The 11,066-nt window shown below is 39.7% G+C and overlaps 1 protein-coding gene across 1 annotated transcript in view; it reads right to left on the bottom strand.

Moving 5' to 3' along the window:
- Positions 1-484: 484 nt before the first annotated feature.
- The window catches only part of hsd17b12b (hydroxysteroid (17-beta) dehydrogenase 12b), a 45,808-nt gene continuing 35,226 nt past the window's right edge, over positions 485-11,066 (bottom strand). The window contains exons 7-11 of the mRNA XM_060912080.1: positions 10,546-10,580; positions 8,481-8,562; positions 5,354-5,419; positions 4,518-4,667; positions 485-2,273 (exon numbers count right to left, since the gene is read on the bottom strand). Of these exons, the coding sequence (XP_060768063.1) occupies positions 2,166-2,273; positions 4,518-4,667; positions 5,354-5,419; positions 8,481-8,562; positions 10,546-10,580 (441 nt within the window). The 3' untranslated portion in view covers positions 485-2,165. The remainder of the gene's footprint in view (positions 2,274-4,517; positions 4,668-5,353; positions 5,420-8,480; positions 8,563-10,545; positions 10,581-11,066) is intronic.

Raw genomic sequence — 11,066 nt, 5'->3', positions numbered from 1 at the left:
GTAGACTAAGTGAACCAATTGTCCATTTGTATTCACAAGAAAGTTTCTGGTGCCATGAGAAAGTATGGTTGAGTGTTAGTACAAGGTTTGAAGAGACAAAAAAAATTACACCCCGAGTCTCTATCGGTCTGCTGCCATCCTCATAGTTGAGGGTCTACAATCCAGGAAACCACCAGCTAGCTTCCATAAGTTCTCTTGGGTGATTAGAGCACACCAGAGGGACTCAAACCCTCATCTGGTGGCAGGGTACACATACTCACTTATGGGAAATTTAGAATAGGAAACCCATGCAGGCACAAGGAGAACATGCAAACTCCAGACAGAATGGCCCCAGTCAACTGCTGAGCTTGAACCCAGAACCTTCTTGCAGTAGTGTTAACCACTGACCTGTGCCTGAGTAACAAAGTTCTAATAAGTCAATTAAGGCCTAACATGTTAAGTTCTGATAATTTACAACTTGGATGTCTAAAAATTTTACACATGCCAGAATTAGAATTTTTTTAATTAATCAAATATAAAATTGCATTACCATCTGAAAGAAAATGTAACTTTTTTTTTTAAAGTAGTTTGCATCTCCACTTGATAAAGTCATTTAGCCAGGGGTGCCCAAACTTTTCCATACAACTGCAGTTTAATTAAAGTTTAAAATCCTTAAAACGTGTTAGTAAAAGGTGTATTTCAGCAATATCATGATTCATGACTAGGCTTTAAGATTTCCAACAATGCCACTTTTTATTTGAATATGAACTCTAAAGAACACAAAACTCATACCAAACAGTGCATTCGTTTATGTCTGCAAATCAGACATTGACATCATCTACTGTACTGTTCTCACTCTCCTGACCCAAGGCCATTTAAATCCACACTGAACTCATACAATTGAGGTCACCAGTATAGCATTACCTGTGAGATATGAAGTGGAAATGGAAAAATAACTGTGCCCTTAGCTCATGAAGCCCTGACCACACCGCAGTCACAGCACCGTCATCAAAACAGCCGAGTTACAATTAAGCGGTGTTTAAAAATAAAACAGAGCAATGCAAATGCATTCTGCATAAAAAGATGTGGTCTTATAGAAAGACTTGTGATACCGACATAGTTTGGTAAATGGGACCAAGTAGAGAGAGGAGGGGAAAAAAAAAATAATCATAAATAATCTTGCCAACATGTGCACACTACAACAAATCCATCAGACTAAAGCATACTTTGAAAAACGGTGATCTGAAAACCCATATTTTGGAAAAAGTACAGAAACATAAGTGCTATTGTAATACTATTTATTTTTAAATCCCCCCGATTTAATACAATATGAACGTTTGTGCAGATGCCAACTGTAACATGCCTACGTCAACACATCTAATTGAAAATGTGAATGGAGTGCCATCAATACTTAAAAGGTGCAGTGTGTAAATTTTACTGTGTCTAGACACAAAACAGTTTTTCAAATTTATATTTGAAATAAAATTCGCAAACATTACCATGCAATGAATCTGGGTCAGTTGTTTGTTTTTAGGTTTCCGTTTACGTTTTTCTAGCCCAGAAATAAGCTCAAGCAGCCAAACCAGAGCTGCTCAGCTATTTTAATTTCCTTTTAAAGGCAACTCGCAATGCATACAGCTTTTAAACAGGGGAATGGGATCAGTAGGGGAAACAGAAAGGATTGTCGATGTTGTAACTGCAATTACAATTCACCACAGTCAATCAGAAGGCTTTAAAAGTTAAACAGCTCCTTTAACTCCTTTTACATTAGAGTGAAATCTGTTCAAGACCAAACACCGAAGAGCGAACTGATCAGTTCTAGAGTAATACAGTAATTTAATAGCAAATTAGAGCTTATTTTCTGTTTTAATGTAAATTAGTGCACTGATATGAAATGTAAAATGACTCGCTGCTGTTACAAGTACAAACGCATTGCAATCCCGTTCAATTAGCAAAGCCAGGTAGAAATGTTGCACGACAAATGCAGTAGTTTTATTTTTGCTTGCAAGGACACCAAAGTGCTCGGCTCTCCTCTTGAGAACTGAAAGAAAGACTCAGGCTAGCCCAAATAAACAAATCTGATTAGTAGCAGTGAAGCAGGACTCAATCTTCGTATCCAGCAGTGAAAGGAAAATAAATTTTATGAAATTTTTGGTTGGTCCACTAATCTTGTTTCATTTGCTGTCTTAGCCCTGCTTCTGCTTCTTCAGGTAGCGTGCACGCTGAGATAGACCCATGTTCATGATGTACTTGTTGAGCAGTTGTGCGGGAAGTAGAGAAGTGATCGCCCAACCCTGCAGAGATAGACACACAATGCTAGCTTTAAATTCAAGAACTGGTCAGCTTTCTCATACAATGAAGTTTAGTTATATTCTTCCATATTCTCGAAGATGCTGCAGTAGGAAATGAAAGATAAAAACAAGACCGTCAATGACGCCGGAGGTAGCTACTTGTCCAGAAGGAACGATCTAAAGTGGGCCACCTTGAGCAAATATTGCAAGCTATATACACCCTAGGAATGGAGCACTTGCATGTGACGTCACAGCCGATCCAGATTGTGACAGACGCCATCTTGTCGGCCAAACGCCATATTTCCGCCTTCTACTTCTGGTTCTACTTCTGCTTTTACGTCTACCTTTTCTTCTGGAAAACCCTACTATATACAATTCTACTACAATGGCTGCAGCTACAAGCTCTCCCTACCTGTGCACGTTTTTTATGTTTTGTGTGTGTATTTTTGCGTGTTGTTCGTCTGTACCAGACTTCAATATCCACTACAACCGTATGGACTTACTGGACACTGGTTTCCAGCAGAAAATGACGGTTTGTAGCGATTTCCATCGCATGCACAACATTCCGGACGAGATAGCGAGACCAGTGGGGTCTCCGTGGATTGTTATCGGAAGCAAAGCGAAGGAGGCGGCGCCGGGAGCGGAAGCAAAAGCGAGGCTGCAGAGCCAGTGTTCTGTAAAGTTATCCTACCTCTTGGATTTGTCCTACCAAGCCTACTGCGCATACGCGAAATCCAGGAGGGTACACCGGCCTGTTGACTAAGCTCAGAAAACAGCCACTCAAACCTCCACTGCTAAGCCTCTACTTCTCCAACGCCAGATCCATGGTAAACAACACGGACAATTTGGAATTACAGCTGGAATTACCTTATTCTATAATCGGCTGGTCAGTGCTATACTCAATACTTAAGTGACTTACCCATCCAATGAGGATTATTTTCTTGTTTACAAGATGCCACATCTGAGTCGCTGACAAATCCTGAATTTCTGTAAAGATAACTGTCCAGAGATTTATAAGCACGCAGTGCTTCACCACTGAACAGCGAGGGAAAGTTAATGAGGTAATTATACACGTCTGGGTATTCCACCTCTGGCAGTTCAAAATCCACTGACACGGTCGTGAAAACTACGTTCGGTAAGCCATAAGGGTCACTAATCTGTAGGTCGTTTATTTTAGACATATATCTAGTTATCTGTTCATTAGAAAAATGAGCCGTGTAGTCCGTCAGTTGAAATTGATCCATTCTGTACACGAGTGCAGCAGTATTCAGCGGTGTTTTTGACCGACAAGATGGCGGCTGTGTACTTTCCGATCACGTGACTGCAAGATCTCTATACCTACCTAATTGCTAGAAAGAATCCAAAACAGCGAGGAACTGACCAAGAAGCTATTTTTGCTGAACTGCTCATTAAGGCTTAATTCATCCATAACTTCATTAATAATTGTAATGACGCAAATCTGGGTAGAAATTATATCCACCGTAGGTACCCCTACCTTCATGCCAGAAAGAATTTTTAAAAAATTAATAATAATAATCAAATCGGTGAAGAATTGAGGAAGAAGCAGCAATGTGTGTGGAAACTGCTCGTTAGGGCTTAATTACTCCATATCTTCATTATTATTATTATCATCATCATCATCATCAATTATGGGTAAAGTTATATGCACCCCAGGCAGACCTATCTTCCTGCCAAAAAGAATAAAAATTGGTGAAGAATTGAGAGCAGCAGTGATGTGTGTGAAATGTGGACGACGATGGACAAAACGTGAGGGCATAAACTCATCACCTGTCGGCTGAACGGACTAACAAATAGAAGAGACAGTGTAAAAAGGTGGGGAGGGGACGCCGTTACATAATCCTACACAGAGACTTTACAAGGTGCTGTGCCACGATGGAACAAAAGTAATACATGGCGTTAAAATAAGAAATATAAAAGCTCTGGTTCAGACAAACAATGAATATTTAAAAAAAAAAAAAAACACCCATTAAAAGTCTTGGCCAAATTTACGAGGCCATATCATGCAACTTATGTGAAAAGGCATAAAGAATGAATGTGCACACATCATCCAAAGGAACAAATCAAAACAAACATCCTCAACTTTAATACACTTCCTGCCCTCCTTATAATCACAAGGCTATCGATTTGTACATCCGAGGTTTGAGCACAACAGCTCAGTAGAGCGAGACAGCATCTTCAAGAGACACTGAATTCAAGATTGTGACCTTGTGAAGGTCAGGTTCTCACCATGATGGCATGAGGCAGGTAGCCGTTTGTTTGGCTCTGGAGACCCACAGTGTTGAGCTGCGCCGCCACGTAGCGCTCCGGAGTGGGAATGTCCAGGGAGGCTCGCTTGAGCTTACTCAGCTTGGTAGTCACGAAGAAGGGCAACACGCTCTAGATTAGAATGAACATTTTCGGTTAATAGCAAACAAACAAACAAACAAACAAACAAACATTTCCTCCAATCCTTCCTGCATTTGTTTTCTGGGGGATTTTCCCAATTTGTCCTTAAGCTGATCAAAATTCCCACCCACCAACCAGGAAGGCTGAAAAGTTGACAAGTGCTTCCTTTGAAATGAATCTTTCTGAACAGCTCATTATGCCGTGTCGCCGGGCGGAATAAGCCACTTGGAGGAAAATGCTATCTGCCCTCTTCTGCATACCCCAGGGGTGTCCAAACTGATCCATAAGGGGCCGTGTGGCTGCAGGTTTTCATTCCAGCCATGCAGCAGCACACCTGACTTGGCTCATTCGATCAACTGAACTGTCTTCACACAGTCAAATACTTGCAGCCACACCCACCCTTGATTAAAGGGTGGGTGTGTCAGTTGATTGAATAAGCCAAATCAGGTGTGCTGCTGCATGGCTGGAATGAAAACCTGCAGCCACACGGCCCTTTATGGATCAGTTTGGACACCCCTGGCATACCCGATCTCAGACAACCACAACTGGCTAGTGATCATTTGCTGTGATTGTGAGAACACAACTTCGCTCTTTTACCAACAGTATGAACACTTTCTGCTTGCACCTATATACATTCCCCCCCCCCCCAATCTGTATTCTTTTGCAGTCTCTCTTACCTGGATGATGACGCCCTTGTTTCTGTACTCGGCGTCCAGTCCACGGGAGAAGAAATCCACAAAAGCCTGATGAAAAGTAGTCGAAAGGCCATGTAATAAAGCAAAGATTTCATTGAAATAAATATTCGAGTTATAAAAAGGATTGTCAAGCAGTTGTCGAGAAACTGTGTTTCCCACTGAAAACTGAAAGTCGTAAAACATTAAGTGTTAAAGTAGGCACTCTGTAGCTGAGAAAAACAAACAAGGAGATTAGTGCTTGTGTGACTGTAGTGCTGAGAGAAGGTGGAGGGGGAAGAAGAGAAAAAAAAAGGCTCTTAATGAACACAAGAGACACAAATTCTTTAAAGGATGAGGGCTAAAACTCAAAACTTGCACAAATAAGCTGTACAGTCCTATCCATTATGGTTCATTTTTCTTTTTGTCCTTTGTTCATTTCCTTACTCCATCCATTGACAGTAAATCCCATTGTTCAGTCGACCTGACGACTGCAAGTGACAAATTGCTGCTGTTCATTGCTCTGCGAGAGCGCGCTTGTTCACAAAAAGGCCAGTGGGGACAGCCTCAATGACATCACATGCAGTGTGTGTGTTGCTAAGATACACTGTAGAAGACAGTCTGGCCATCTTTGACGACTACCTGATTTTTCATATAGTCACTCAACAGGCCATGAATTGTTGTTTATTACAACAGCCATACGAGTTACAGCATTTAACGTCGACCAAAACTCGATTTGAAGGCTACAGACTATTTTCGTGATGATTGTGCACACGTGAAGGCATTTGAACGAATACATAAAGAGACGTGTCTGCTCCTGAGGTATCCGATCAAATCAACTTTCATTCCCCCCCCCGTAAGAACCAAGTGTGCACATTGCAGCACAGTGACATTTACATAATGATGTATTATTAGATATAACTGACTGGTTTTTATATCCACCTTTAGTGGTCGACTTCCCCAGCTGACTGACACAACATAGCGAAATTAATCTTGTCTTAATAGGTCTAAAAAAGCAATCTCAAGCTAGATTGAAAGGCATAAGAGGAGAAACCGTGCAGAATTTAAATGAATAGACAGCATGACAGTACACCAGCCGTGTGCACGCAGACTAGCTCTCTGCTTGGTACGGTATCCTAATAACATGCTATCAAATTTAAATAAATAAAAACAAAATCATAGTACGTTGTGCAATCCAGGCCAACAATTAAAACAGCATTACTTGAGCACTTTTTTTTTTTTTAAGTTAAAAGATGAGTTTCTCTACAAAACATTAATTCTTCCACATCTGTTCCAATTATTTGTTTATTTTAAACTAATCGCTACACATTTCAGGAGAATTAAAGCCCCTTGCCAAATACCTTCATTTACATAATCAGCTTCACTTCTGCTCCAACAGTGAAAAACAACTTCCCACACTTAGATATTTGTGTAAAAACATGTAAATTTATTGCATCTTTAAGGATTTTGAAAGCTGACAAGAATATGCTCATCCCATTAAACAGAACTTTTTTTTTTGTCCCCCTCTGGTGTATTTAATACATTTTTTCCCACCCCTTTGTTTTGAACTTGCTGAGGATAAAATTTAAAAATAAATAAATAAAATCTCAAAAATACAGATAATGAATATTGGGGGAAAATGATGACGACAACTAAGACAAGATTCCCAGGTAAAAGTAGATGCCCTCAGAGTGATCAAACTTGTCAATTATTTTACCTGTAGAAAATAAACTCTGCTCCATTTCACTAGCATCTGGGTGAACTAACAGTTATGTTGCGACTGGGTGATGTAAAGCGTGAACATGCACAAAACTACGCAAGCTGTAGGGAATGGGGCAGAATTTATAAGGCTGTGCTTGAGTTCTGAAACTCCACCTTAGCCACGTCTGCGCTGAGAAGGGGTGCACTGGCATTTTTGGACCAAAATAGGTTTGAAATTCCCAATTTGAGGCATATTTTGAGCATCGCACCCTACATCAGTTTGTGAACGTGAAAATATCAAGTGCGCAAATGCAAAACAATCCTAGACAGTAATTTGCACTAGCTGACCTTTGTCAATTGAAGGTCAAGGAAAAAAGTTGTACCCTTAAAAAATAAAAATATGCTCAACAAAAAGTATCATGAAAATTGACTGCGTTACAGGTGATGGGGGGGTATATTTTTATATTTCAAGTCCTGTTTTTCATGGATCATTCAGGATCAATGATCCAGATCAGCACCAAAAGTCATCGCAACATAATTCAGCCCAGAGGTATTCATGTGAAATTTGGTGATGATTGGTTGAAAACAGAGAAATAGCATCCTAGAAATGTTAGGATAACAAAGCAGAAAGGTCCTGAGTGAGTGTAACAATTTGCATCAGCACTGCTAGCGCAAATTAAAGTCAATTCAGATTCGATTTTCAGCTGCAGGTTTTGGGTTTTTTTTGTTTTGTTTTGAAAAAAAAAAAAAAAACACCACACCAAAATTACTGCAGTGATATTTTTCTTACTTGGACATGTCTGTGCAGGCAAATTAATTCTCTGAAAGGGCTTTAACCCCAAAAACAAGTTTCAGATTGTATTACACACGTTTCTATGGGTGCCAAAAAATAAAAACCCACATTCTGGGTGTTGTTGAATATGATGAGACCTCGACTAGAGCTCTGCAGCACTGCTGGTTTGATAAGGTGCTTGTCTCAGGCACTGCTGTGCAGTTTCGGTTTCCTCTGCTCTCACACACTTGGTTTAACTCAAAAATGGTTTCTTAATTAGTGGGATGAATTAAATTATTAAATTAGTTAAAAGTTCAAAATTGAATTAAGTTTTATAGGGCACACACACACAGTGTAAAACATTAAGCATCACGCTGTGAGTCTGAAGGATTCTCCACGGCCTTCATGGTTAGTTAAGCTAGAGACTGTTTCGGGAACCGAGACTGGAGAGGTGGAGGTGCATAGTAAATTTGAAATGGATTTACTTTAAATAAATAAATAAACAAACAAACAAAAACAAACCCCACTCCACACAGATTGAAAGATCAAAACACCCATTCCCTAGAAGCTCTGTGACACTTCTTTTCCCCAGCACAGGGTTTATGAAGCAGGTGTGTATGACCGCCTGGAGCAGGAGAGGAAGTAAGGGAGTGAACTTGCCTTAGACGATGAGTACAGACTGAGGAGTGGAATGGGGTACATGCTGCTCGCAGAGGAAATATTCAGGATAACTCCTTTAGACCTGCAATGAAACACGGCACACAGCAGAGATTTGTAGTCTGAAATTCAGCTTATATTCATGCATTTTTTTTATTAGCATCAGCGCTCTCTCATTAGCGTTCTTTCCCCTTTCTCAACAGGAGAAATGTGCAGCACAGAAAGGGGTCAGGAAACTCCATTATCACTAACATTTTAATAAGTAAACTGCTTTACCAGTTCATTCTTTTTTTAATTTCATTACTAAGCTTCTGAAATCTTCAAAAGGTTGCAGGTTTTGCTTCAATACAGAGAGCTCTTTAATGGCTCTGTCTAACCACTGCTTACATACAGCAGCTCAGCCCCCTCTAGTGGCCATATGATGAACTAACAGCAAGTTCAATTCCCCTCAGCCAACATGACACTTTATATATTAAAAAAAAAAAAAAAAACACTGCACAACAGTTATTATTAGATTAACTTTTGTTTAGTCTTCCAAACCACAAAAGCCAAACCACACTTCACCCCTATGTGCCCTAAAAGTAGCCAAGTGCAAATCTTATTTTCCACTATAATGTGGTGATCGATTATACCATTTTTGTCCTCAGTGTCAGCACACACGGAGCGTTTCAGCTTTTCTTCCAGGTATTGAATATTACAATATTGTACAACAAAAATCAATGAACACTTCATTCGAATGAATAGTAAACACCCAAGTTCGTATCTCATCTACACTACCGTTCAAAAGTTTGGGCTCACTTTGAAATGTCCTTATTTTTGAAAGAAAAGCACTGTTCTTTTCAATGAAGATCACTTTAAACTAATCAGAAATCCACTCTATGCATTGCTAATGTGGTAAATGACTATTCTAGCTGCAAATGTCTGGTTTTTGGTGCAATATCTCCATAGGTGTATAGAGGCCCATTTCCAGCAACTATCACTCCAGTGTTCTAATGGTACAATGTGTTTGCTCATTGCCTCAGAAGGCTAATGGATGATTAGAAAACCCTTGTACAATCATGTTAGCACAGCTGAAAACAGTTGAGCTCTTTAGAGAAGCTATAAAACTGACCTTCCTTTGAGCAGATTGAGTTTCTGGAGCATCACATCTGTGGAGTCGATTAAATGCTCAAAATGGCCAGAAAAATGTCTTGACTATATTTTCTATTCATTTTACAACTTATGGTGGTAAATAAAAGTGTGACTTTTCATGGAAAACACAAAATTGTCTGGGTGACCCCAAACTTTTGAACGGTAGTGTCAAGGCTGTACTCATTCACACCTTACATATGACTGGATGGTTAAGATCAGATGCAATAATAATAATAATACCACCACCAAATGTGGTGGTTGTGAAGTGGATAAAAAGGGTAAAATAAAACAGCTATTCCACAAAATCAAGTCGCACATGAGCCGACAAGGCGCGTAGCGATGAGCTGGCTATAAGCCACGTACGACAAGATTGAGCGGAATCACTTATTCTATCCACATTCACTGGACTTCGAGAAATGGAACATTTTTATTTTTAGCAATTTTGATAAAGAAACTTTACACAAAAACATCAACAAAATTACTGAAAGTGCCATCTTGCTGTCGCACCAGGGTATAGAGGAGCTTTAGATATTCATTTAACTTCCTTAGACATTTCAGTTATGCAACTTTCAAACATCTTTCAGCTTTTGAACCAGTCTTTAAAAAAACAAATTTTAATTTTAATGCTTAAAGATGAACGTAAACAAACCGACAAAATGACAGCAGCAATTTGTGAAAAATGCAATCATTTTTGAAAAAGATACTTTCTTACCATCAAATACTTTTATTCCATATTTTGTTGCCTTTGTCATTTTTAGGGTTTTGTTCGAGTAGAGTTTTTATTTCGTCCTCGGTTGGTTCAAAATGGCGGCGCGTATTGCTGTTTTTCCTCTACTCGCGGTATACAAGCTGATAGCCTAGTAGTAGAGTAGCCAATCAAGAGCATACGATTGCTCATATCCAGTGAATGTGGATAGAATAAAAAGTAATAACTCACCTCTCAACCATCCTGGGGAGCACGATCCGAGTCATCTACAGTAAGGAGGTAGAGGAGAGGAGATATGAAGCACGGTTTGCATGAAATGGCAAGAATGAGGCATGCATATAGAGAAAGAAAACCTTCAGCACAATGGACTACTCTATGAACTACAAGCAACAGTAAAGAATGGTTAGAAAAGTTCTAACAATTCTGCTTTCTTGGCCCAAAGGTGGCAGCAGAGACTGCAGGGATTTAAATGGTTACATTACTTTCAGAACTGCAGATCAATATGACCAAAAAGTCGATACGATAAGACAAAAAGTAAGGATTTATAGAGAGAGCTAGGATTTAATTAACCCCCCCCATTCATTTAATCTACATTTATCAATATGGTTGCCTGGGATACTTTAAACAATTTAAAAAGTATAATTAGTGAAGGGCGGCACGGTGGTGTAGTGGTTAGCGCTGTCGCCTCACAGCAAGAAGGTCCGGGTTCGAGCCCCGTGGCCGGCGAGGGCCTTTCTGTGCGGAGTTTGCAT

This window comes from Neoarius graeffei, chromosome 27 (genome assembly GCF_027579695.1).
Source record: "Neoarius graeffei isolate fNeoGra1 chromosome 27, fNeoGra1.pri, whole genome shotgun sequence".
NCBI lineage: Eukaryota > Metazoa > Chordata > Actinopteri > Siluriformes > Ariidae > Neoarius > Neoarius graeffei.
This window is presented reverse-complemented; position numbering and strand designations above follow the sequence as displayed.